The sequence below is a fragment of the Triticum urartu genome, chromosome 4A, assembly GCF_056163025.1.
Source record: "Triticum urartu cultivar PI428250 chromosome 4A, HENAU_Tu73, whole genome shotgun sequence".
NCBI classification, from domain to species: Eukaryota; Viridiplantae; Streptophyta; class Magnoliopsida; order Poales; family Poaceae; genus Triticum; species Triticum urartu.
In genome coordinates, this window is record NC_141876.1 from 66,646,649 (window position 1) to 66,674,046 (window position 27,398).

The 27,398-nt window shown below is 47.9% G+C and overlaps 2 protein-coding genes and 1 pseudogene across 2 annotated transcripts; 1 reads left to right on the forward strand and 2 right to left on the reverse strand.

Moving 5' to 3' along the window:
* Window positions 1–8,049: 8,049 nt before the first annotated feature.
* On the reverse strand, window positions 8,050–11,453 carry LOC125550692 (uncharacterized). Its single transcript, XM_048713745.2, has 3 exons — window positions 10,863–11,453; window positions 10,571–10,758; window positions 8,050–9,115 (listed from the first exon to the last, which is right to left on the reverse strand). Exons 1-3 carry the CDS (start codon window positions 11,326–11,328, stop codon window positions 8,429–8,431), a joined length of 1,341 nt encoding a protein of 446 aa, XP_048569702.1. The 5' UTR covers window positions 11,329–11,453; the 3' UTR covers window positions 8,050–8,428.
* A 764-nt stretch (window positions 11,454–12,217) lies between these two features.
* On the forward strand, window positions 12,218–12,892 carry LOC147974813 (polygalacturonase ADPG1-like). The gene is made up of 4 exons (XM_087520151.1): window positions 12,218–12,373; window positions 12,459–12,596; window positions 12,657–12,824; window positions 12,884–12,892. Exons 1-4 carry the CDS (start codon window positions 12,218–12,220, stop codon window positions 12,890–12,892), a joined length of 471 nt encoding a protein of 156 aa, XP_087376277.1.
* LOC125554606 (uncharacterized) lies at window positions 12,839–14,416 on the reverse strand (annotated as a pseudogene).
* Between the last annotated feature and the right edge of the window lie 12,982 nt (window positions 14,417–27,398).

Sequence of the window (27,398 nt, forward strand, 5' to 3'; positions counted from 1 at the left end):
TGGAACAACCCCTGATATGCTGCATGACGGCCACGTGCCCATCAGATGTGAATCGCCAGGGGCACCTGTGTAATAACGAATGCCGCCCCTGTACCTATAAATACACGCCTCACCACAGTCATTATCTCTTCTTCCACTCTCGCATGAACCCTAGCGCCATCGCTAGCACTCGACGACGCCGGCGACGAAGCGCTTCGCTACCGCAACCTCTCCGACGCCATCTTCACGCCGACCGCGGACATCGTCCTCTCCGCCGTCACCGTAGGTGTCCTCCGTCGCCAAGTTAGGGCACGGAAGATTGAACTGCTCGGCCTCCTCTTCCACTCCGTCTAGCAGTTCTTCGTGTGGTAAATAAAACCTCCTTTTACGGCCCCCTTTGATCCTATAGCTTTATCACTTTCTACCACAAGCAGTTTCTATTCACACAAGTTGGATCCCTTTCATACTACATCTCATAACATGCCTAGTATATTCACTTATGCTTCACAAAGTAGTTAGATTCCTCACTTGTACTGATCTGTGGATTCGTACAAATCTGGAACCAACTCCTTATCTATGAGTGAATGTCTTCACACGATGAGGTCAATGTCTTCTAAACTGATTTATCTTCAAAATCTTCTGAGAATGCATATGACATCTTCCCCTTCCCTCGCACCTTAATGCTGTCACAGGTACATGTCCGTGGGAGAATCCTTTGGTTCTCATAGTCTGCATTCATTTGCAGAATTCTTACAGCATCACGTAAATTCTCCCGAAGCCAGTTTGTCCAGCAAGCGAAAACCTTTGAAGCCTCTGAACGTATTGAAGCCTTTCAGATTAAGGTTCATGGCTTCAGAAAAATCAGCAAGGAAGGGTGGCAGAAAGCGTCGAGGAGAAACATCAAGAGATTTGCCCGATGACCTCTCAGAGCTGTACAAGACAGATCCTGAAGAGGATTACAATCAGCGCAAGACACGAATCCAATGGATTCGACGCTATTGGGCAGAACAGTGGTTCAAGTACAGATTTGTGACCAAGGAATATGCTAAAAAGAATGCCATCAAGCGACCATGGGGAGACATCCTCTACAAAAATCTTCAACCGAGAACCAGAGATGAAGCCATTGAACAAGGCTTCTATCCCTGCATGGTCCGTGGACCACAACCTGCGGATGCTGACCCATCGTCCCTGCTATGGTGTCGTGACGACATTCTGTTCAAGCGCAACTTCCAGTTTGCCCAGAACTCAGCAAAGAAAAACAAGAAGATATTGGGACTAGACTTCAACCCTGGTCCTTCTACTCCAAGGGCTGACGGCACATGTGATGCAGAACCCAATGTCGCCGGTCCCTTCTACAACCTTGAAGGTCTCACCACCCATATCTTGGTTTAAGGGACTGCCGTGAACAAGCCTGCAGATGACGCTGAATCAGATGAAGCGCCTGCAGCACCAAAACCAAAGAAGCAGCCAAAAGCTTCAAAGCCTGCCTCTGCTCCAAAACTCTCACGGGCGAAGCCACTGGCAACTGCACCTCCTAAAGACAGTGTGCAATCTGAAGATTTGTCACGCATCTCCAAGCCCCAGAGGGTCAAGATGCCTCTGCCACACACCGGACAAGAGCTAACAGCTGCTGCCATTCTGCGCAATGATGCCATTGATCTGTCAAGTGATGAAGATCTTGCGGATGACGCTCTTGAGCAACTCATCAAGAGCAAAGAAGAAGCAGAAATTTTCAATGATCTGCCTCTCTTTGATGTAACAATCATCCACAACTTCATTGATGAATGGTTTGACACGCCAAACATCAGCTTTGACGATCTGCAACTACCCATTGGCCTCAGTGTCGCCTTCCATGGCGCCATTGCTTCAGAGTTAGCCATTGCCCAGCGCATTGTTGAACTGAAGCAAAAGATTGACTATGAAAAGGCTCAGTTCAAGAAGCATATGGCCAAGCTCAGCGTGCAAGAGGTGAAGAACTTTAAGATTATGCTGCACGAGCTCAAGGAAGCCTTTCTCAAGAAACGTGCAGAAGCTCAGTGTTCTCGTGAGCGCATGAAGGTTCTGGCTGACAAATGTGAGCAGGCCTACAATGAGGCTGAGAAGCGCAAGGCCCTTGGGCGTCCTGGCATCGACCCCAAGATGGTAGCAAAGAAGATGAAGAAGCCAACTACGACTGAACCTGACGCACCAAGGAAGGAAGCAGATCCCATTGTCTTCCCAACTAGAATGACTGGCTCGAAGCCAAAAAGCCGGTCAACCGCTTCAGAGCTCAAGAAGACGAGGACTGCTGAGGCTGAAGCCAGAAAGAGGAAACATCCTGAAGCCTCTCCTACTGCCCCCTTCAAGAAGAAGAGGAAGACCAAGAAAGATCGGGCTGCTCCCACAAAGCCTTTGATAGTTGAACCCATTTTCATGGTTCGTCCTGACGCTGAACGCCAACTGACAATCCATGAGCCTGCTTTCACAGAGGCTCATGAAGCTGAAGACTTTCCAGCAGCCGATCCCATCGCTGCTGAAGACATTGGTCAACATGACCATGTAGAAGATGGTGCAGTCCTTCCTCAGCTCGAGAACAGCGAACTCATCAGCATTGGTCGTCCTCTGACGCCAATCGCTCAGGATGCTTCATGGGCTGATCGCCCACAAGAGGAAGAAGACTTTGAGGCCCAGCCAACTCCAACTACACAGGCGTCGCCTGCGTTGCGCAGGCTTCGCAAATGACCTAGGCCTCCAGTCTCTGCGTCTGAAGCTGAAACTGCTGAAGACATTCCGGCTGCATCAGCCGATGAAGAAGAAGTCCCACAAGCTGCTGCTACTCCCCTGTCCCATCAAGAAGCGGTTCTCGAGGAGAACGTGATTGTGACCGACCCTCCAGCTCGTCAAGTGGAGGTTGAAAATCTTGAGACTGCCACCACCACCACCAATGAAGCCACTGACGCTGTCATGGCTGAAACTAATGTGGAGCCCTCCCAACAAAAGCATCAGAAGTCAGCGAAGCCACTGATCCCACTGCTTCTGTTCCTGCACCTGCTGCCGGTCCCCAGTTCGACTATCATGTTGAGCACAGGCCACAGGTACAAAAGCCAATCCCAAGATTGCCCAGGTTCCCAGGTCCTGCATCAGCACCTAGATCCTTCAATATCAATGACTTCAGAGCAGACAACACATTCTTCAATAGCTCCAGGAACCCCTACTCAAGGGAAAGGATATCATCTGATCGGTTCTGGAGCTATCCGCAGCGAAGCTATTACTCTTGCATTCTATACAATCAAGGTCGCATCTTCCCACACAAGCGTCTTGACATTGAAGCTATAGCTGGTCTGCCCTGTCTGGAAGAAGCTCTGGATTGCTTCAAAGAAGTTGGATTGCTGCCATTCGTCTCTGACCAAGAGCATTGGAATGAAGAATTGCTGCTCCAATTCTATGCCACACTTCACATCCGCGGGTATAACAGAGATCCGAAGACTCGGGTCCTGGAGTGGATGACAGGAAACGTTCATCACGAAGCCAAAGCCTTTGACATCATTGAGCTCACTGGTCTGCCCACTCCCGGAGATCTCTACGAATCTAGCTGTCAACTTCACAGTGAAGCTGTGGAGAGCATCTTTCAGAAGTCTGAACCTAACATGAGTCAGATGCTCAGTATGATGAAGCCATTACCCCAAGATGCTGCATATCCCAAAGAGTTCTTTGTTGAAGACCTAGAGTATCTGCCAAGGACTATTTATCACATCATAAGGCAAACTCTCTGGCCCATCAAAGGGCACTCTCCACATACCAAGCTTGAAGGTGCAATGAAGACTTTGGTCTTTTATATTCTTCATGGAAAATACTTCAATGCACAGGACTTCTTCATTCGCCAACTGGCTGCATCAGGCTCAGATCTGTTTGGCTTGAAATTCTATGCCCCATGGGTCATGCGGCTGATCAAACTTCACTCCACTGTCTCATATCAGCCATCTGCTCGCAATTATCGGATTTTTCTGCCTGATGTGGATATGTCTATTGAAGCCATCTATCATGAGCCTGCCAAGGAACCCCTAAGTCTTCAGAATGCAGAGCATCAGAGTTTCTCTCAGAACATTGAAGGAGTTGAAGCAGTCGCTCGTGTGTATCCTTTGGCTGGCACTACACGTGCACCGCATCCTGCTTTCACTGAAGCCACTGACAGTACAACTGCTCCACGACCCAAGAAGCGCACTCGTGTTCTCAACGACCGAGAGCTTCTTGTGGCTCTTCATCAGAAACAGGATAGGCATCATGACTGGCTGAAGCGTCAAATGCAAAGCCTCTTGGTGGATGTTAATCGCATTCGAAATCTTGTCACCAAGAATGCTTTTGTTGCCCATGAAACCTCTCGCCGCACATGGAAAGGGCTGACACTAATGTGTTCTGAAGATGGTCTTCAAGAGGATGGCTTCACTGAGCGCTTCAAGTTTGACTCCACACCTCCTCGAAGGGTAGTGCTGCGACGAACTCCATCTCTTGAAGACTCTGAGTTCTCTTCCTCTGCTGCAACTGTGAATGCCAGAGTGATCGAGGATGAAGCGATGCTACTTCACCGCCACCTCCTTCAGCATGCTTCGACTCTGCTCCAAGCTCTTCTGCACCGCCAAACACCACCAACGACCCTGCTGCTTCACCTACTCTTCATGGGAACGAGTAGATGCTCTATGTCTTCAAACCTTTTTGGTCCTTACTGACAAAAGGGGGAGAAGCTGAGTTTGATAGTCTTCAAGCGGGTCCATATGGGCGGGTGCTTTATATTTTTCTTCGTGTTTACAACTCTCGTTTTGATACATTTGGTTCTTTGAGTTGTAACACTTAAAACTCGATGGTCGTCTGCTACCTATTTGCCACCTTGTGATGCGATGATAAATTCCGCATGTGCGACGATAAATTCCGCACTTAGATCATTTTGCAGACGTCCATTTTCCATTATGCATGTCATTATCTTCACATACCCTTTTCATGCATAGTGGATTGTCATCATAAGTTGAAAAGGATCTCCACAAGCACAACCTGCCATGTGCATTTGCATTCCAAAAGCAAACTACTTATATGCACATCTTCAGGGGGAGCCCTTGCAACTTATGAAGACAATTTCTTATCCTTTACAATTTCACATATTATATTCCCCGTTGAAAATTTCAACTAGTTTGTCATCAATCACCAAAAAGGGGGAGATTGTAAGTGCATCTAGTGCCACCCCTAGTTGGTTTTGGAGTATTGACGACAAACCTAGTAGAGGGACTAATGTGTTTGTGAGAATTGCAGGATAACACAGGTAGAAGTCCCTCATTGATTCGGTTTTCCTACCAGAGATGACCCCTAAAAATGTATGAAGACATTAAAGTCAAATGTGGTATATGAAGACATTCACATTGAAGACTATGACAAGAGAAGACATCGCATGAAGCCTATGGAGCTCGAAGACTTAGATCTTTCGTAGTTCTTTTTCTTCTTTGTTGAGTCATAAGAACCACCGCACTGTTAAGTGGGGTCCAAGAGAACCATTCAGAATGACTGAAGTGATGCTTAAACAAAACCTATGTCTTCGAGCGAAGACTATGAGAGCGAATCTTGTCCAGAGTCGGACAAGTCAGCTTTGCTTGTTGCCCAAGTAAAGTTGCCGTGTGAGTTTGAAATCTGACCGTTGGAACACGTGTCAGTTCCTTAGTGACCCAGGGTCATTTCGGACAAATCAGGTCGGGTTGCCTAGTGGCTATAAATAGCCCAACCCCTACAACCATAAATGGTTGGCTGCTCAGAGTTAGTATACGGCTTTTGTCGTTTGAGAGCAACCCACCTCGAAGCATTTGAGAGAGAATTCCTTGCGAGGATAAAGCCCTAACCACTCAGAGCCAAAGAGAATTAGGCATCACTTAAGTCTTCTTGTCTGTGTGATCTGAAGACTTATTACACTTGAGGACTGTGCATCCTCCAGCCGGTTAGGCGTCGCGTTTTGAGCATCCAAGAGACATTGTGGATCGCCGGTGAACGAAGTCTGTGAAGGTTTGGGAGTCTACCTTGAAGACTTACCAGAGTGATTGGGCGAGGTCTGTGTGACCTTAGCTCAAGGGGAATACAGTGAGGACTGGGTGTCCTGAGCTGCGTGTTCAGGACTGGGTGTCCGGGACTGTGTGTCCTCAGGTTTAAATACCTAGCCGCCCTAACCAGACGTACAGTTGTCACAGCAACTGGAACTGGTCCAACACATCATTGTCTTCAACAAGTCACTGGTTTCATCCTTCCCTTCTCTTTACGTACTGTTTCTCCTTGTGAAGACATTGTATGATTGCACTATCTTTTATCTTCATTGAGTGACTGCGTGTTCTGTTTGGCTTCATAATTTCTTCCTACTTGATCCTTACTACATTGCTGCTCTTAGTCATTGTGCTTTCACTCTATTGAATACTTGACTATGGCTTGCCTAGTGTAGTCTACCTTCCGCTGCAGGGTAATAGGTTTATTTCGGTCGTTTGTCTTCATAACTTCCACGTTTTGAAGACTTTCATAAAAATTGCCTATTCACCCCCCCTCTAGTCGATATAACGCACTTTCAGCGGCGTCAGGAGAGCGCGGCGGCGTCAGAACAAGGAGCTGGCCGGGGCCGCGGGGGGCGACTTCATGCTGGCGGCGACGTCAGAGTGAGGGATGGAAAGCCGCGGTTGCCCGACAGTAAGGTGGTGCTGGTGGCGACGTGGGAGGTGGCGGCGTGGGGGTGGGGGTGGGGGTGAGGTGTGGAGGCGCCGACTGCTGGCAGAGACACCTGAATTTGGCGGCGGCGGCGACGAGATGGGGCGGGCGAGGGCTTGTTGTCGATAGGGGTGAAAGAGCATGGCCAATGTGTCCTCTTCCTACATGTCTTGCGCACCACACTCTGACGCCAGAGGCACACGGTGATTTGTTTGTGTGCAAACAAAGGTTACCATTAAATATGATGCTAAGAACTCTCCAAAATGACACTAATGTTAACGGATAGTCGAACAAACACATAAATATCTCCTCTAAACAAGATCAGACATAAACTGGTTCAAATAGAGCAACTGGTAAACAATCTCAGGAGGTTGCTTCTCGTTGGGTTTGAACTGGTTCAAATAGAGCAACTGGTAAACAATCTCAGGAGCTTGCTTCTCGTTGGGTTTCATACAACATACATAGAGAACCACAGAGCAATATTAGAGAAAACTTGCCTGATGAAATAAAAATTGCCCGACCATGAAATAGTATTACTGTATTATTTTTTAGCCGTGGAGGAGAACTACATGTATATTACTTCCTTGTAAAGAAATACTCCCTCCGTTCCCAAATATTCGTCTTTCTAGAGATTTCAACAAGTGATTACATACGAAGCAAAATGAGTGAATCTACACTTTAAAATATATCTATATATATCTGTATGTTGTAATCCATTTGAAATGTTTAGAAAGACAAATATTTAGGAACGGAGGGAATATAAGAGAAGGAGAATAAAGGGAGGGGTCAAAGCCAACACAAACGACAGACAAGCCAACACAACATCAGTCACCCAAAAAAAAGCAAGATACGCAAGACCAAACCAAGAAGGCTCCGGCCAACCAAACCTAGACCTCAATCTTGTTTCATTCCTTGCTTCCAACCAGGTGTGTGAAATTAGCATTGTAAGCTGAAGTGCAGAACACAAACAACGTGCCCGGCCTGGAATTTAAACTTGCATCACTAACAGAACAGGAAGAGATGGTAGCACTCACTGTGAGACTCTGAATTCAGAGATCCAGAAAGAAGACACACAGCGAAATTCCCATGATGCACCAAAATCATTTTATTTCTACTTCAACATTGGACTGAGCGCATCCAGCGTCAAACTATGGATCAAGCCGCACCGGCCAAAGGCCAAACAATTTGTCACCTAAAGAACAAGAGGAAGACACGACAATTGTCACCTAAAGAACAAGAGAAAGACGCTGACTTCTGAAGGAAAATGTGGTCCCTGCTTTGCCAAATTTTACCAAAATTCATCATGTTATCGCAGACTTGGCCAAATTTTGGGTCTGCATGGATGTTTGACAAGGTTTTAGACATGCTATGTATGTGATATGACATTAACTGTTTTTCCTTTTTTTTTTCACCGAAACATAAGAATACTTGAGTTCCCATCATCATTGTCAGGACACACGCTTGATCCAAGAATCAAAGTGTTGATCCAAACAACCACATGCACAAGTATGTGCTCTCTACACACTGTACAACAGGCATAGTTGCCACAAGGGAGAACTAGACCGCGAAACTGATCTTGGCGGCACAGAGATATGAGCAGAAGGTGAACAATCCTGCTGCAGTGGGCATTGATCATAGCAGATCCATGAGACCATACAGTGGACAGAACCCAAGCCCACATATACATATCGCTTCGAACCAGAAGCACCAAGACGGTGATGACCAAGCTCGCCATTGATATCATGCTACATCAGTCATCTTCCTCCAGATCACTGAAAGATATATCCTCATCGTCGCCTACTATTGGAATGTGCGTGCTTCCTGGACCAGCCGTGTCCTCTTCCAGCCATTCATCCCCATCATCATCAGTGCCATCGTTATGGGACTTTTGAGTGACAACTCTTGATTGCTCGCTGAGGTCACTCAATGACCATTTATGTTGATCTTCTTCCGATGGAGCACTGTCTACAAATGGTACACACTGCTCATTTGCTACAACATCATCTGTAATTGAGTCGGGTGTTCTTTCTTCAATGCTAGATTGTGAGAACCCAGTGGGATGTTCTTTAGAGGGAGTGTGAATGGTTTCTCCCATCCTTGATTGTGAGACTGAGAACTCAGTGGCATCTCTTAATACCGGCAATAGCTGTACAGGCACGCCACTGCTGATTTTATCTGAAGGAACAGCTCCAGCATCACTGACTGTATCTTTTGCTAGCTCTTCCAGAGGAATCGATTCAAGTATACCATAATCTACATTGCCCAAAGCTGTGGGCCTGCCGGAAGCATCTTGATCTTTTACTACGCTGACCACCTCTACAGGTATAGGTACAGTACCATCTCCATTACTGAAAGTCAGAGCCACTGTGTCTTCGTTGCTCTCTAGCTTTGTCCGATGTTGCGAATTTTGTGACAACTTCCCTCTAGCTTCCAAAATCTGTGCAGTAAAGAAAAGGGATATAAGAAATTCGCCACCAAAACAATGTAATACCACCAACTACTTTATTGTGCAATCATGAGCAAATTAAGCATCAACCATCAGTCAATATATTTATTTCTCAAGCAATCATATGAACACTAAAATGTCTTAATCTACTATTATGTATTAGTTTGAAAATTAGCACTTCTCGGTCTCATTATGAAAAGATAGTGTTCCAATATTTGCAGAGCCTGTTTAGTATGCTAGCAAAATTTCCAAACGGGTAAATTTTGAAGCCAAACATTTGTGGCTAGCCAAGTTTTGGCATGGCAAATGTTGACAGCAAACCAAGAAGACTCCTAGTGACACAATATTAACTTGATGTCTAGTCGTGCACCTTCAGTGTCCAACATTTCTCTTGATTCACTTTATATTCCATTCCAATACTTCGAACCCATGAAAAAATATCACAAGGGAAGAAAACTAAAAGGTTGAAATAATAGGTACCCAGTACCATTTAATGAAACAAAACAACCAATAGAGAGAATAGATAAACTCGAATTCATCTGCTCATTTTAGACATGGAACTGAAGTGGACCACTTGTATAACAATATGATTTAGAGACTCAGAACTGAACCTATTGAAATACAATATTACCTAAAATTAGGCTAGCCACTGGATCACCATGTTAGAATTCAGTGGCAAGTAACTATTGCAACGAATCACTTTGTCCAAATTAGTAACTTCAGCTTAACAAGCCTATTTTGCTATGAAAATAGGTCATCAATTTTATATAAAAACTTTTCAACATCTAGACTACCAAATCAATGACATTACCGAAAAAGGCTTCCACCCGATTCATCTTGAAATATATTTTCGTATGGTATATACTTGGTATTGTAGATATAGATAACTTTCTCTATAAACTTGGTCAGATTTTGTGAAATTTGACTCTTTAAGAAAACCAATGCGCTCTACATTATGGGACAAGGGAGTAGTATTTTAAAAAATGATTCACCATTTCTAGTTTTAACATAATTCAGATGAAGAACGAACATGGGAACATGTAGTTGACACATTAACCTGTTATTAAGTTTAAGCTTTGGTAAGCTTAGCTCCACAAAGAAGAGAAGCTCCAAAGCAAGCACATAAGCACAGAGTTTAAGAATATCTTGAGACGGCGATTAGACAATCAAATGCCAACACAACAAGGTAACAACATGGTTCTCAAAAAAAAAAAAAAACAAGGTAACAACATAATCTCCCCAATGGCCCCCAATGGCGTATCACCGCAAACTTCCATGATTCCCAAATACAACAGATATCAAAATACATGCCCATAATAGTGTCCACCTGACAAGTGACAACTAATCTGATTTCACATCAGATTTCCGGTCATATACACCCGTCGGCGAATAAATCATAAGTAAGCCATTGTGACCCAGATGAAGCATGAAATCAAGGGAAATCACCTGAGGAGTAGAAAGAAGCTCGGCTTCTTCCTTTGTGAGCTTAGGGTGCAGTAGCACAAAGTATATCTTCCAGAAGCAGCCCTCGCTCATGTGGCTTGGGCAGAGTTCGATCCTCAGATCTGCCAGCTCCGGCGCCATGCTCTCGACGGCCAGCGCGTGATCTTGCTGCGCATCACTAATGTCAAAATCTGCACTTAAATCAACAACAACATGGGAGAATCACAAATCAATTAAGATTGTAAAGAAGGATTTACGAAGACGAAAGGTCTTGGAGGCGAAGGAACGCACGAACCGTCCGAGTCCGCGTCGTCGGGGAGAAGGGGGAAGTCCAGCCAGAGCTCGGGCCGCATGGCGGCGTCCCGCGCGAAGGCGACCACGTCCTCGGTAGCCCCGGCGGCCTCCGACCCGCCCCAGTATTCGTCCGGGTGCAGTAGAGAGGACGCGTTCTTGGCGAGATCTGCCACGGCCTGGCGGCCCGGGAGCCGCGCGAGCCCCAGGCGGAAGCGCCCCGCAATATCGGACGGGTTCAGCCCGCGGGGTGCGCCGCCGCTTCCTGCGGGAGTGGGCGCCGCGAGGAAGGAGGCAAGGCCCTGGAACCGGTGGGCGAGGGCGTCAGTGAGCTCCGAGAGGTCCTCGCGGACGCCGCGAGGGGGTGAGCCCGGGGAGGTGGAGTCGGAGGCGCGGGGGTCTTCGCCGTCGGCCTCGGGGATGTCGGGGGATAGGAGGGAGTTGGCGATGGAGCGCGCGAGCCAAGACATTGCCGGCGGCCGCCGCGATCGCGACGGCGGGAGTCGGCGACTTGGGTGGAGGGTGCGTGACTGATGGTGCGTCGTTGCCGTGCGCTGTCTGTTCACTGTCGGGTGGCGCCTAGCCGCATAGGGACACGTCATTAAAAAACAAGAGGCACGTCTTTTTTCCTCTTCTTAGCCTCTGGTCATAGTGGGGAGTAACTTATACTCTATTAGTGTCAGGGCAATTTAATTTATGAGAAAAATTCACTATAGGTCTCAAAACTTGAGCCGGCTGACACTTTAGTCATTGTACTTCAAAATACCCAAAATACCCTAAATATCATCCATATACTTACTCTAGGGGTTCACTTCGGTCCATATATACGATTTTGTGTACAGCGTCAACGCTCGCCACGCGTGCTTTGACTGCCACGTAGTTAGGGGAGAAGGAATACTCATCGCTCGCCGTTGCTGCTAGTCCTGCTGTTGGGCGTCGCGCGGCCACGCGACGCAGCTCGCCCTGGCGCTTAACCAGGACGGCGTGCTGCTCCTCTCCTTCAAGTCCTCCCTCCTTGCCGACCACCTCGGCTCCATCTCCGGCTGGGGCTACGCCGACCATCTCCGGCTGGGGCGCTGCCGAAGCACGTTGGCCTGCTGCGCAGCCTCTGCGCCCTCAATCTAGCCGGCAACGCGCTCTCCGGCACCATACCGGGGAACCTCACCCTGCTCCGGAACCTCATCGCTGTCTCCCTCGCCAGCAACTACTTCTCCGCAAAGTGCTCTGTGTATATTAGTGCATTTTAAGTTTGCTCGAACTGATGTTCAGATTCATCCATAGTTTATAGAGTAGTAGTACGTGCGTGCTGGTGATCAGTCGACGACCATGCATGTGTGTATGTGTGAGATGTGCTTAATCATGCAGGGTATCATCGGCGTCCTCCGCACTGCCAATCTGCTCCTCGTCGGCCTCGCGTGCTGTAGTGTGCTAATCGCCACCGCCGGCGGGGGGGACGGCGCGTTCAACGTCGAGGACTACGGTGCTCTCGGCGACGGGACCACGGACGACACCAAGGTACGCACGCGCCTGCTCTACGTCGATAATACTGGTGTATACCTGATGGCCGGATGTGTGTTGACTATCTGCACCGTGTGCGAAGGCGTTCGTGGACGCATGGGCGGCGGCGTGCGACGCCACTGGCTCGTCGATGACGCTGCTCGTGCCGGCGGCAAAGTCATTCCTCGTCGGCTTCACCAGGTTCAGTGGGCCATGCGCCTCCACCAGAATCACCGTCCAGGCACGCACCGCTCGTCTGTCCTTCCTGATCTGGGTCGTGTTTTGGCTTTGGTTGTCGCAGGCCATGGGCACGATTACGGCGCCGCCGGCGGGCGCATGGAGCGAGAAGGAGAACTATTGGCTGATGTTCTACCAGATCGACGGGCTCACGGTTACCGGCAACAGCACCGGCTTGCTCGACGGCAGAGGCGAGACGTGGTGGAGCGATAAATGCAAACACGGTGATGATGTGAGAAGCCCAAGTCAACTCTTAAGGAATTTCTTTAATTCCTCCTTGCATTTGGCAAGTGCCTTTAGATTTATCAATCTTCTTCGGAGAGAAAGTATTTAATGGTCGATATTTTCTTTCAGGATTGTGTAACCTCCTCCTCAACGACGCCGGCGACCCTGTTGCACCTGCACCTCCGCCGGTGAGCCGCAGCAGCCGGTGCCGCCTAGTGCTCCGCGACATCAGCTGCCGCGCGAGCCCCGGCGAGCTGCTCGCCATCGTCGGCCCCAGCGCCGGCAAGTCCACGCCGCTCGAGATCCTCTCCGGCCACCTTGAGACCAGCTCCTCCCCTTCTACTGACCTCCGCGTCAATGGCTCGCCCGTGGACGCCACGGGCTGCGGCCGTTCGCCGCCTCTGTGGCTACGCCACCCAGCGCGACGTCGTCTTCCCGCTGCTCATAGTGCGCGAGACGCTCCACTTCAACGCGCGCCTTCGCCTCGGCTCGGACGCATAGGACCCCGCCGCGGTTGACGCGCTCGTTGACGACCTTGCGCTCGCTCGCGTCGCCGATGCCAGGGTCAAGGACCTCTCCGGCCGAGAGCGCCGGCGCGTGTCCATCGGCGTCGAGGCCGTGCGCGACCCCGCCGTGCTGGTGCTCGACGAGCCCACGTCGGGCCTCGACAGCGCGCCCGCGCTCCAGATCATGGGCGCGCTCCGGGCCAAGGCCGAGTCGCGCGGGCACACCGTAGTGCTCAGCATCCACCAGCCCGGCGCGCGCATCGTCAATATGTTCGACGCCGTGCTCCATCATGGCTCCGTCGATGCGCTCCACTCGCTGCTCGCTGGCGCCGGCCTTGGCTCCATCTTCTACGACCTCGGCGACGACAGGGCGACAGAGCGGGTGGGCCAGGTGCACGGCGCGTGCGATGGGGGTGTGCGTGGCGACCAACGACGAGGTGCTCCGGCGGGAGCGGATCGGGGAGGAGTGTCGGTGGGAAGCAACTGTTTTATCACTAGCAAATTTGCAATAAAAACCCTGCTTTCCTGTGTATTCAAGCGGCTTAGAGGACCTGTCAGTCAACGCCGCGTGGCTCGAGTTGACCACCGCCAAATCAGCGTATACGTACACAAAATCGTATATATGGACCGAAGTGAACCCCTAAAGCAAGTATATGGATGGTATTTAGGGTATTTTGAAATACAGTGACTAAAGTGTCAGTCGGCTCAAGTTTTGGAATCTATAGTGAATTTTTCTCTTGATTTATTGTCATGATTTACTTTGAAGTTTGACAATTTGCCACTCCTTATTTCGTAATTGTTTTTTTGCCATTCCTTACTTGGGAGTTGGAAGATTTGCCCCTGCCCACGGATAAACCCAAGATTGCCCCCTGCTCCCACGTCCCACCCCATTTACCACACACGGGGTCGCGACACTAATTGCACAGATAAGAAACGACGGCGGCGACTACATCAAGGCGTGCTCTGCTACATCTCCGCCGACGGCAAGTTGCTGCATGGTTGACTTCCTACCCATCCTCTCCAATCCCTCTGCACCATCCTGCTGCCTCCCGATTGACGGGTACAGGACATGGGAGAGGAGCTCGCTCCCCATCTCACTCACCCGCCCGCGTGCCCCAGGCACCAGCTTTCTTGTCGCTGGCAGCGCCTGAGGCGGGCCGAGGTAGCAAGTTCGATCCCCGCAGCGCGACCCCGTCGGGAGCGACCTTCAGGCGAGCCACCGGGCAGAGGCCTGGAACAGCGCCGTGGGCCCTCCCTGTGTGGTGCGTCCCGCCCTGCATCTAGTACTCCGGTGGCGCGGCCGACGGCCGGGAGGAGAGCGGCGCGAGGAGGAGGAGAGCAGCCGGCCATCAGAGAGGGCGGCGGCGGCGGTGAATGGGTTCATCCCTCCTGATTAGATTTCAATCGACGTATCGGCTGGGTGCAATGGTCAAACTAGGGCAAAGGGTATTTTGGTCCATTGTTTTATGCATATATTATGTCAATCATTTGTAAGTATTGTTTTTGTGTGAAAAAGTGGCAAAAAATTAAAGTGCAAAGTAAAGAGTGGCAACTGATCAATTATAATGTAAGGAGTGGCAAATTATCAAAGTGCAAAGTAAGTGGTGGCTAAAAATCAAAAAACCCCTAGTGTCATGCATATGATACTAGTCTAAGTTACTACCTTCATAGTGCAAAGTAATATATTAGTAGTGTCATATGTGGCTTCATTTAATGGCTTGTAGACTCATTTTGTGTTGGGAAGCGCTATGTTACAGTAACATATTATGTTACCACTTCTCATTAACTACATGTCATATAAGCAAAAATTTCTCGAAGTGCGTTATATTACTATCTAAGTTACTCCCACTATGACTAACCTTAGAATTTTTTTTGAAAGACCCAGTTGCCTGGCTTTTCATTGATTTAGCAGAAGAGAGAGTTACAAAAATTGTCCTAATCAAAATAGATTAGCAAACTGAAGAAAGACCGGGTTTAAAGAAGAGCACACGGGCTCTCCCACCCCCTTCCCTCTAGGTAAAGACTAAGGTTTATTTCTCATGTGATATCCCCAAAGGGGCGCTCTAATCCTTTCGCTCCGGCTAGTCTCCATTGCTCCAACTCTCTTCTGCAGGCACTAATCACATCGTCAACGCAAGTTGCCTTCTTCCTGAACGTGCAGCTATTGCGTTCCTGCCAGATGTGCCATGCAACCAGAGCCACCATGGATTTGGTGGCTTGCCTGTCGGATGATGGTGATGCAGAGACTATTGCAGTGACGACCTCCGTTGTGGTCTTGCACCCGTCCCAGGTGGCTGGGTTCAGCGCGCCGCAACCCTTCCATTCCGCTGCCCTGGCCCAAATCTGCTGTGACGTGGGGCAGTTCCAAAGAAGGTGTGCCGAGCTCTCCAAGCTTCTGAGGCATAACTGGCAGAAGTAGCCATTTTCCTATCCGCACCACTGCAGGCGATCATTGCACCAGAGCCGGTCGTGGTGCAACAGCCACATGAAGAACTTGATTTTCCCCGGCGCCCATACCTTCCAGATGAGTTGCTATAGTGCACCGCTGGGCTGCCCAACGAACTGAGCATCGTAGGCTGATTTGGCGCTATACTGGCCTCCCGCACGCTAGGAGATCTCATCCTCCGCCTCATCCTGCAGGGTGATGTTGGCTTCGCGGATGCTATGGCGCAGAGAGACCAGCCGCGGGATGATCTCCATTGCGTTGCCTCTCCGGAGATCGAGGATCCATCTGTCGTCCTGGAGCGCCTCGGCCACCGATCGGTTCTTTCTGGATGAGTTGGCGAACAACAGAGGGAACCGAAGTTTGAGCGGCTGGTCGTCGAGCTAGGTGCATTTCCAGAACGTGGCCCTCCTTCCATTCCCTATGACGACTCTAGTTTCAGCGGCTAACAGCTCTCTATCCTTGTCGTCGCACGGCGAGCCCGTGCCGACCCATGGCCTGCCCGGATGCTTCCATGCGAGCCAGAGCCACCGTAGGCGGAGTGCGCGCGCAAGACGTTCCATGTCTGGTATGCCTAGTCCACCGCGATCCACCGGCGAGGTTACAAGCTTCCAGTTGACCTTGCACTTCCCGCATGAGATTTCCTCGTTGTCGGTGTCAAAATCGGCGGATCTCGGGTAGGGGGTCCCGAACTGTGCATCTAAGGCGGATGGTAACAGGAGGCAGGGGACACGATGTTTACCCAGGTTCGGGCCCTCTTGATGGAGGTAATACCCTATGTCCTGCTTGATTGATCTTGATGATATGAGTATTACAAGAGTTGATCTACCACGAGATCGAAGAGGCTAAACCCTAGAAGCTAGCCTATGGTATGATTGTTGTTGTCCTACGGACTAAACCCTCCAGTTTATATAGACACCGGAGGAGGCTAGGGTTACACAGAGTCGGTTACAAGGGAGGAGATCTACATATCCGTATTGCCAAGCTTTCCTTCCACGCCAAGGAAAGTCCCATCCGGACATGGGACGAACTCTTCAATCTTGTATCTTCATAATCCAACAGTCCGGCCAAAGGATATAGTCCGGCTGTCTGGAGACCCCCTAATCCAGGACTCCCACAGTAGCCCCTGAACTAGGCTTCAATGACGACGAGTCCGACGCGTAGTTTTGTCTTCGGCATTGCAAGGCGGGTTCCTCCTCGGAATACTCCATAGAAGATTTTGAACACAAGGATAGTGTCCGGCTCTGCAAAACAAGTTCCACATACCACCGTAGAGAGAATAATATTTCCACAAATCTAATCTGCTAACACGTTTAGCAACATGACATCATGCCATGGCCCGGTCTTTATTCGAACCGTTTTTCTCAACCAGCACTGCACATAACGCGAGGCGGTTTTCCTGACACGTCTTGTCAAAGCAGAGATCGTGTCCCCCTTATTACGGGATTCTCATCAATACGGACGTGGGTAACCCAATCGTGCATGTTGGTATGACTCCTCGATTTTAGGCAAGTCCCAAACGGCCACGAGGAGGACGCTTGATATTCACCCTCTCTATAAAGAGGCCAAGGCCTGTCCTTTTTTTCTTCTCGTGCTCAATCGAATCCTTCCCCCGCCTCGAGTTCCAACACCCAAGGCTCAGGTCAGGCGCTTCGGACCTTCAACCATGTCCGGATCCAACCTCCAAGGTCGGTGGATGCCTTCCTCTGTCATAGAGGAGGACATCAAGAAGCTGAGAGAGGTCAGGTATCTGACCGCCGAAATCTCGCATAGGCTGCCCGCCCAGGGCAGGTCATCCCCACTCCCGAACCCAACGAGAGTGTTGTGTTCATCTCTCACTTCCTTTGAGGGCTAGGCCTCGCTCTGGATCCTTTTGTTAGGGGGCTCATGTTCTATTATGGGCTGGATTTCCATGATCTGGCCCCGGATTCCCTCCTTCACATCTCGTCGTTCATCGTCGTGTGTGAGGCCTTCCTCCGCATTACCCCACACTTCAGCCTGTGGCTCAAGACCTTCAATGTGAAGCCGAAGATGATCGAGGGGCGGCACGCAAAGTGCGGAGGTGCCGTAATAAGCAAAAGCGTTGAGGCTCCATGGCCAGAGGGTTCCTTCCCGGAGGTGTCCTGTTTGTGGCAGCGGGAGTGGTTCTATATCACAGCTCCCCGGAGTTCCAAGTGGGTAGCCGCCCCTGCCTTTCGCTCAGGCCCCCACCACAACTGAAGTCATGGATCAACAAGGGGCTGAACTAGGGGCCAGTAAATGATATGCCGATATTGCAGAGTCGCATATGAGATCTCCTTGAGAGAGATATCAGCCTGGTCATGGTAATGCAAGTCATGCAAGTTCGTCGAGTCCAGCCTTGCAAACGTCGACCCCTCCGTATGTGGGAATTCAACCCGGAAGGACCATGGACTATTCAGCACTTCCTCGGCATGATGCTCGAAGAGATGTACAAATTGTTCTTCGGACCCCAAATAGAGTGTCCGGACACCATCGAGGATGCGGGTCTGAGCTGTAATCGCCACGATACCCAAGTAAGTAATCCCATGGCCAAATACGCTGTCTTTTTTTATCATAACATCATTATGAAAAGTCGCTCTTTGACCAGGACTGGATAACAAAGGCGAAGATGATCAGGTGTTCGGCCCCCCTTCCCGAAGGCTCGGCCAATCCAGTACTGGCCAGAATGCTTGAGCCGGCGCCTTATCAGGCGCCCTCAGGGGAAGATGAAGGGGGGAATAAAGAGGCTGAAAGCAGGCCTCACTCATCATTCATCCGAACCGGGGGAATTAGCGCCTCCATGAAGGAGGATAACTAGGGAGAAGAATCTAAAATTCCCTCTCCCCAATGAAGGAAGAGGACCACCTCTGAAGACCCGGAAACAAAGGTTTCCAAACGGGGGAAGAAATCTTCGCCAGAGGGTCCTGTCTCGGAGGGTATCCTTGCCGCACAGTGTCCGCAAGGGGATCAGCCCTCTACCGAGCTGTAAGTAAAAAGGTACTTAATAGTAAAAATATCTTACATTACTTCTGAAGATAATAACCGAAGCATATATCTTGCAGTTCGGATTGTAGCCCTTCTTGACAGAGTTCGTCTTCGGGGGATCTTCTTCCGGAGATGATGGAGAGCGAAACACCTCCCCCTGCCACCCCGCCTCATGAGGCGGGCGACCCTGAAGTGTCGTCGTGGAGGGTTTCTCCTGATCCACCAAGGCCAGAGGGTAATCCTTTGGCCACCCGAAGTCCTTAGCATTCATCTCCTAAAGAGAGCAACAGAAAGAATCCGGAACCATATAGTGTGCGGTCGGACGCACTGAAGGATCTTCTGGAGCAAGCGGCCATCTCAGAAGCACATCGTACGCTAATGGGTACGGTGATTGAAAGGATTTCATCCGCCGAAAGCGGGTTGCATGAAGCTTTTATGAGTCTGCTAAAAGGCTTTGAGGTACATGAAATAGTGTATGTTTTTGATAGTACCGCACACATTAGGTGTGCCCTATGCAGATAGTAGCCCCTAAGACTCTGGTTGCCGTCGAAAACGGCGACAAATAGAGGATCGTAGTCTCAGGTAATAATCAGATTGCCTTTATGTGCAGGTGTCTGAAGGTCCGATGGCTAGCCGGACTGATGAGTTTGCTGAGCTAAAGCGGCAACTTGATGCGGCAGATGCCGACATCATGCTTGTCGACAAGCGGCTTGACGAGGCACAGGGTATGTGATTTCTCCGGTGATCAACACATAGTAAGAGGAGCATGATGCGAGTATCTTTAATATGTTGTGACTGCAGATGGAGCTGTCACCGTGGAGACCCTTCGGGCGGAACTTGCCCGAGCCAAGGAACAAGCCAGAAATAGCGGTGCGGCCACTCTAAAGGCGGTCGAAGAGCTGAGGGCCGAACAAGCCGCGCATTACCAGAGCAAGGAAAGAATGGCCAAGATGGCCATTGAGTTGAAAGATGCCGCCGACCGTTACCAGCTTCTTGAAAAAGAAAGCCGAGCAAAGGCGACGGACCTGGAGAAGGCCATGGTAGCAGCCAAGGAAACCCGCTCCAAAATGAGAGCGATGAAGGAGGAGCTGCGTCAAGCTGGAGATATCGCGGCTGGGAAGCCCTTTTTGTTGCGGACTAAGTTCGGAGATCCGAAGTATGCCCCTATTGATCAACTATGGAGTTCTGCAGACGCATACGTGGATTTGGCAGGAAGTGCTGCTGATGCGGCCGAATACTTCAAGGATCAAAAAGATCGTGAAGTGGAAAAGCCGTTCTGGTCACAGTTCCATGCTCCAGTGCGTCCGCTGCTGTTGAATGAGCGAATGGCCGAGTGGGCCGAGCTCCATAGGTTGTCCGAACTTGCCATGAGGTCTGTTGTGGATCATCTGTGGCCGGAAGGGCCAAGGCCGAATAGTTACTTTAGTTTAGTGCAACAATTCCTTGGTGTTGTGCCGCACATCGACGCTATGAAGAGGTCGGCGTGCATAGAGGGTGCGCGGATGGCACTTGCCTGTGTTAAGACATACTGGACAGAGATGGAGGCCACCACTATTGCAACACAGGGTTCGGCCGTGGGCCGAGTAGCTGCCGAGCACTACTTTGAAGAGGTCCTTGAAGGCGCTCGTTCGATAGCGGCGCGGTGCTCGAAGAATATTATGTTCTAGTGACATGTATTCCCATTGTAAAAACAATATTTTATTGAATTATGAAGGCTGTGTTTATACTTTTGCCTGAAAGTATTATGATGCCTCCTGTGCGGCCGTTTATGTATATATGTATATAACCTGAAAGTTTGCAGTCGTCGGCTTCAGCCCCCGCGCATATAATGCAGGGGTGTTCGCAAAAAACGCGTATTCACACTTGATCCAACATCTTGGTCCATTAAGGAGGTGGTAGCACAGCGAACGAGGCAATCGGACTATATTGGTTTAACACTTTCACTTAGCCATAGGAGTTTGACTGCGGGACTACTAGATAGCCCCTGGTACCTCTGCGCTCATCCGAATACGGGGCGCGTACGTACATGACCGGGAAACGGCCCTTCGTTAATGCGGAGGAATCCCGAAGATTCCGCTAAGTCATCGAGTGGTTGACCAGTCTCGCGCTTTATCATGACAGTCAGTTTTCGGCTTTCTCTACTGAGGTGCTCATCCGGATGAACCAGGGCACAATCGCAGTAGTTCTCCCAGTGCTACCTTAGCTGATATAGCGGAACGGAAGGTACCAAAACATGGGAGCCGGGAAAACCCAAAATTTGACCAAAGACATGATTCGGAGCTGATGCATATAAGGCCAAACTCGCGACGCCGAACACTCCCTAAGGTATTTGGTCTTTATAACATATGCCGAGCTGAACAATGCCCTTAATAATAAACCCCGAGTGTCTAGGTACGTGCAATATCCTGACGTGGCCACATGCCAATAACGTCAGCATCCTTCACGGTTGTATTGAGTATCCGGAGGATGTGAACAACAAGAGATAATAAAAAAGGTTTACACAGGGTCTTAATCTGAAAAGAAACCTTTAAGCAGGTCCCTGGTGCACATCTGCGCGTGTGTCTCCGTTGTGCCGTGTCCTGGACGGGTGTAGCACGATTGTCATCTGTAAAAGAGAAGAACTTAGGTGAAAGTTGTCATGCAAGAAAAATTGGTCATTATCAATAAACCACTAAAATTCAAGATAAGTCAAGTTGAGCCGAACTAGCCCTGATTACACGCGGGAAGCCCCTGGTACCATCTATGAGGGTTTAACCACCAGACCAATCTCATGTATTTGTAGTGATGCGCCGGACTCGTCTAACCGTGTCCGTGGTCTTGACGACCTGTCATTTGTTCTGGTTGGTGAGGCCGTCTAGTGCTCGGCTGTTAAAGCCGCCGCACATTCTTCCGCACATAGAGAACGCTCAATATTTCCACTAACTGTGATGGTGCCGCATGGACCGGGCATCTTAAGCTTGAGAGAAGCGTAATACGGTACTGCATTAAAACGAGTGAAAGCCGCTCTTCTGAGTAGTGCTTGATAGCCACTTCAGAATGGAGCGATGTAGAAAGTTAACTTTTCGCTTCGGAAGTTGTCGGAAGAACCGAATACAACCTCTAGTAATAGAGAGCCCGTGCAGCGAGCCTCTTGGCCTGGTATTACTCCCTTGAAGGTAGTATTGTTGCGGCTGATTTTTGTCAGGTCTATCCCCGTTTTGCGGAATGTGTCTTGATATATCAGATTTAGACCACTGTCGCCGTCCATAAGGACTCGTGCGAGATGGTATCCGTTTATTATTGGGTCTAGCACCAAGGCAGCCAATCCTTCATGCCGGATGCTTGTTGCGTGATCCCTGCGATCAAAGGTGACCGGGCAGGCCAACCAGGGGTTGAACTTAGGGGTGACGGGCTCTACGGCGCGTGTGTTTCGGAGTGCATGTTTGCTTCTCCTCTTCGTCACATGGATCATGTTTAATGTTTTAACCTCTGGTGGGAATTTTTTCTGTCCTCCAGTGCTTTGCTGGCGAGGTTCGTCCTCATCTTCACTTGGTGTCTCTCCCCCTTTGTGTTTGGCGTTTAGCTTACCTGCCTGCTTGAAGACCCAGCATTCTCTGTGGGTGTGATTTGCAGGTTTATCGGGGGTGCCATGAATCTGACATAGTTTGTCGAGAATTTTTTTTAGGCTAGACGATCCATCTTTGCTGCCTTTGAAAGGCTTTTTCCGCTGACCTGGTCGAGAGCCCCTGAATCCGGCGTTGACCGCCGTATTATCTGGCTATCTTCTTTAATTCGACGTTTGTTTTTACTGCGTCGTGGTTTTCCATTGCCATCCCTGACTTCTGATGTGCTTGGGTCGCTGGTACTACTGCGGGCTAACCAGCTATCTTCGCCCGCGCAAAAGCGGGTCATGAGGCTTGTCAGGGCTGACATTGTTCTCGGTTTTTCTTGGCCGAGGTGTCTGGCGAGCCATTCGTCTCGGACGATGTGTTTGAAAGCTGCTAATGCTTCGGCGTCCAGACAGTCGATGATTTGGTTCTTCTTAGCGAGAAACATGTTCCAAAGCTTTCGGGCTGCCTCTTCGGGCTGTTGAATTATATGACTTAAATTGTCTTCATCCGGAGGTTGGACATAGGTCCCTTGAAAATTAGCACGAAAAGCGTCCTCGAGCTCCTCCCAACTTCCAATTGAGTTTTCGGGGAGGCTTTTCAGCTAGTGCCGAGCTGGTCCTTTAAGCTTGAGGGGCAAGTACTTGATGGCATGGAGATCTGATACGTCCATTTTGCATCATGCTTTTATATCGATATTTATTGCATTATGGGCTATTATTTCACATTATGTCATAATACTTATGGCTATTCTCTCTTATTTTACAAGGTTTACATAAGGAAGGAGAATGCCGGCAGCTGGAATTCTGGGCTGGAAAAGGAGCAAATATTAAAGACCTATTCTGCACAACTCCAAAAGTCCTGAAACTCCACGGAATACCTTATAATAAATAATGAAAAATCCTCGCAAAAGATGAAGACCAGGGGGCCCACACCCTTCTCACGAGGGTGGGGGCGCGCCCCCCAGGGCGTGCCCCCTACCTCGTGGGCCCCCTGGTGGCTCACCGATGACCATCTTCTCCTATATGAAGTCTTTTGTCGAGAAAAAAAATAAGAAGCAACCTTTCGGGACAAAACTCCGCCGCCATGAGGCAGAACCTTGGCAGATCCAATCTAGAGCTCCGGCAGAGCTGTTCTGCCAGGGAAACTTCCCTCCCAGAGGGGGAAATCATCGCCATCGTCATCACCAACGCTCCTCTCATTGGGAGAGGGCAATCTCCATCAACATCTTCATCAACACCATGTCATCTCAAAACCCTAGTTCATCTCTTGTACCCAATTCTTGTCTCCAAGTCCGGGATTGGTGCTAGTAGGTTGCTAGTAGTGTTAATTACTCCTTGTAGTTGATGCTAGTTGGTTTAATTGGTGGAAGATCATATGTTCAGATCCTTTATATGCATATTATTACCCCTCTGATTATGAACATGAATATTCTTTGTGAGTAGTTACGTTTGTTCCTGAGGACAAGGGAGAAGTCTTGCCATTAGTAGTCATGTGAATTTGGTATTCGTTCGATATTTTGATGAGATGTATGTTGTCTAGCCTCTAGTGGTGTTATGTGAACATCGACTACATAACACTTCACCATTATTTGGGCCTAGAGGAAGGCATTGGGAAGTAATAAGTAGATGATGGGTTGCTAGAGTGATAGAAGCTTAAACCCTAGTTTATGCGTTGCTTCGTAAGGGGCTGATTTGGATCCATATGTTTCATGCTATGGTTAGGTTTACCTTAATACTTTTGTTGTAGTTGCGGAGGCTTGCAATAGAGGTTAATCATAAGTGGGATGCTTGTTCAAGTAAGAACAGCATCCAAGCACCGGTCCACCCACATGTCAAATTATCAAAGTACCGAACGCGAATCATATGAACGTGATGAAAACTAGCTTGACGATATTCCCACGTGTCCTCGGAAGTGCTTTTCCTTATATAAGAGTTTGTCCAGGCTTGTCCTTTGCTACAAAAAGGATTGGGCCACCTTGCTGCACTTTATTTACTTTTGTTACTTGTTGTTCGTTACAAATTATCTTATCACAAAACTATCTGTTACCACTTATTTTAGTACTTGCAGAGAATACCTTGCTAAAAACCGTTTATCATTTCCTTCTGCTCCTCGTTGGGTTCGACACTCTTACTTATCGAAAGGACTACGATAGATCCCCTGTACTTGTGGGTCATCAAGACTCTTTTCTGGCACCGTTGCCGGGGAGTGAAGCGCCTTTGGTAGGTGGAATTTGGTAAGGAAAAATTTATATAGTGTGCTGAAATTTACTGTCACTTGTTACTATGGAAAGTAATCCTCTGAGGGGCTTGTTCGGGGTATCTTCACCCCGACCAGTAGAGCAAAGAGTTGCTCCTCAACCTACTGAAGCTATTGAAAATGAATATGAAAATGAAATTCCTTATGAGTATCCTTCGGGTATGATAGAAAAACTGCTAGCTAATCCTTTTACAGGAGATGGAACAAAGCATCTTGATGAACACCTAATATATGTGGATGAAGTTTGTGGATTATTTAAGCTTGGAGGTATACCCGATGATGTTGCTAAGAAGAAGGTCTTCCCTTTATCTTTGAAGGGAGACGCATTGATATGGTATAGGCTATGTGATGATACGAGATCATGGAACTATAGAAGATTGAAATTGGAATTTCATCAAAAGTATTACCCTATGCATCTTGTTCATCATGATCGCAATTATATATATAATTTTTGGCCTCGCGAAGGAGAAAGCATCGCTCAAGCTTGGGGTAGGCTTAAATCAATGTTATATTCATGCCCCAATCATGAGCTCTCAAGAGAAATGATTATTCCAAAATTTTATGCTCGGCTTTTTGATAACAATCGCACCATGCTTGATACTTCTTGTGCTAGCTCTTTTATGATGAAGACTATTGAATTCAAATGGGATTTATTGGATAGAATTAAACGCAACTTTGAAGATTGGGACCTCGACAATGGTAAGGATTCAGGTATGACACCTAAGTTTGATTGTGTTAAATCTTTTATGGATACCGATATTTTCCGTAAGTTTAGCACTAAATATGGACTTGATTCTGAGATAGTAGCTTCTTTCTGTGAATCTTTTGCTACTTATGTTGATCTCCCTAAGGAGAAGTGGTTTAAATATCATCCTCCCATAGAAGTAAAAGTAGCTGCACCTATTAAAGTTGAAGAAAAGACTATCACTTATAATGATCCTATTGTTCCTACTTCTTATGTTGAGAAACCACCTTTCCCTGTTAGAATAAAGGATCATGCTAAAGCTTCAACTATGGTTCGTAAAAGCAATATTAAAACATATACACCTCCTGAGCAAGTTAAAGTTGAACCTAATATTGCTATTGTTAAAGAGATCTTGTCTGATAATATTGATGGGCATGTTATTCAGTTCTACGGTGAAACTGCTAGAATTGCTAAACCTTGTGCTAAAGATAAACATAGACCTGTGGTAGGCGTGCCTATTATTTCTGTTAAAATAGGAGATCATTGTTATCATGGCTTATGTGATATGGGTGCTAGTGCTAGTGTTATACCTTATGACTTGTATAAAGAAATCAAGCATGAAATTGCACTTGCTGAGTTAGAAGATATTGATGTCACAATTAAACTTGCTAATAGAGATACTATTTCAGCAATGGGAATTGTTAGAGATTCTTGTGCGGGAAAACTAAATATCCTGATGATTTTCTTGTTCTTAGTTCCCCACAAGATAGCTTTTGTCCCATTATATTTGGTAGACCCTTCTTGAATACAGTTAATGCTAGGATAGACTGCGAAAAGAATGTTGTTACTATTGGCTTGGATGATATGACTCATGAGTTTAATTTCTCTAAATTTAGTAAACAACACCGTGAAGAAGAATTGCCTAGTAAGGATGAAACTATTGGTCTTGCTTCTATTGTCGTACCTCCTAGTGATCCTTTAGAACAATATTTGCTAGACCATGAGAATGATATGTTTATGAATGAAAGAAGGGAAATAGATGAAGTATTCTTTAAACAAGAACCTATGCTGAAACACAATTTGCCTGTTGAAATCCTAGGGGATCCCCCTCCACCTAAGGATGATCCCGTGTTTGAGCTTAAACCGTTGCCTGATAATCTTAAATATGCTTATCTTGATGAAAAGAAGATATATCCTGTTATTATTAGTGCTAACCTTTCAGAGCATGAAGAATAAAGATTATTGAAAACTCTGAAGAAGCACCATGCTGCTATTGGATATACTCTTGATGATCTTAAGGGCATTAGTCCCACTCTATGTCAACATAAAATAAATTTGGAAGCAGATGCCAAACCAGTTCGTGATCCTCAACGGCATCTGAATCATAAAATGAAAGAAGTGGTAAGAAAAGAAATACTAAAGCTTCTGGAGGCAGGTATAATTTATCCCGTTGCTGATAGTCAGTGGGTAAGTCCTGTTCATTGTGTCCCTAAGAAGGTAGGTATTATTGTTGTTCCTAATGATAAAGATGAATTGATTCCACAAAGAATTATTACAGGTTATAGGATGGTAATTGATTTCCGCAAATTAAATAAGGCTACTAAGAAAGATCATTACCCCTTACCTTTTGTCAATCAAATGCTAGAAAGATTATGCAAACATACACATTACTGCTTTCTAGATGGTTATTCTGGTTTCTCTCAAATACCTGTGTTGGCTAAAGATCAATCAAAGACTATTTTTACATGCCCTTTTGGTACTTTTTCTTATAGACGTATGCCTTTTGGTTTATGCAATGCACCTGCTACCTTTCAAAGATGCATGATGGCTATATTCTCTGACTTTTGTGAAAAGACTTGTGAGGTTTTCATGGACGACTTTTCCGTCTATGGATCTTCTTTTGATGATTGCTTGAGCAATCTTGATTGAGTTTTGCAGAGATGTGAAGAAACTAATCTTGTCTTGAATTGGGAAAAGTGCCACTTTATGGTTAATGAAGGTATTGTCTTGGGGCATAAAGTTTCCGAAAGAGGTATTGAAGTTGATAAAGCCAAGGTTGATGCTATTGAAAAGATGCCATGTCCCAAGGACATCAAAGGTATAAGAAGTTTCCTTG

Coding starts and splice junctions, on each gene's coding strand:
- LOC125550692 (XM_048713745.2), bottom strand. CDS start 11,328: ATGTCTTGGCTCGCGCGCTCCATCGCCAACTCCCTCCTATCCCCCGAC. Junction 10,759..10,862: donor CGACGACGCGGACTCGGACG/GTTCGTGCGTTC, acceptor ATTTAAGTGCAG/ATTTTGACATTAGTGATGCG. Junction 9,116..10,570: donor AGCTTCTTTCTACTCCTCAG/GTGATTTCCCTT, acceptor TTTACTGCACAG/ATTTTGGAAGCTAGAGGGAA.
- LOC147974813 (XM_087520151.1), top strand. CDS start 12,218: ATGCAGGGTATCATCGGCGTCCTCCGCACTGCCAATCTGCTCCTCGTC. Junction 12,374..12,458: donor GGACCACGGACGACACCAAG/GTACGCACGCGC, acceptor CCGTGTGCGAAG/GCGTTCGTGGACGCATGGGC. Junction 12,597..12,656: donor CCACCAGAATCACCGTCCAG/GCACGCACCGCT, acceptor TGGTTGTCGCAG/GCCATGGGCACGATTACGGC.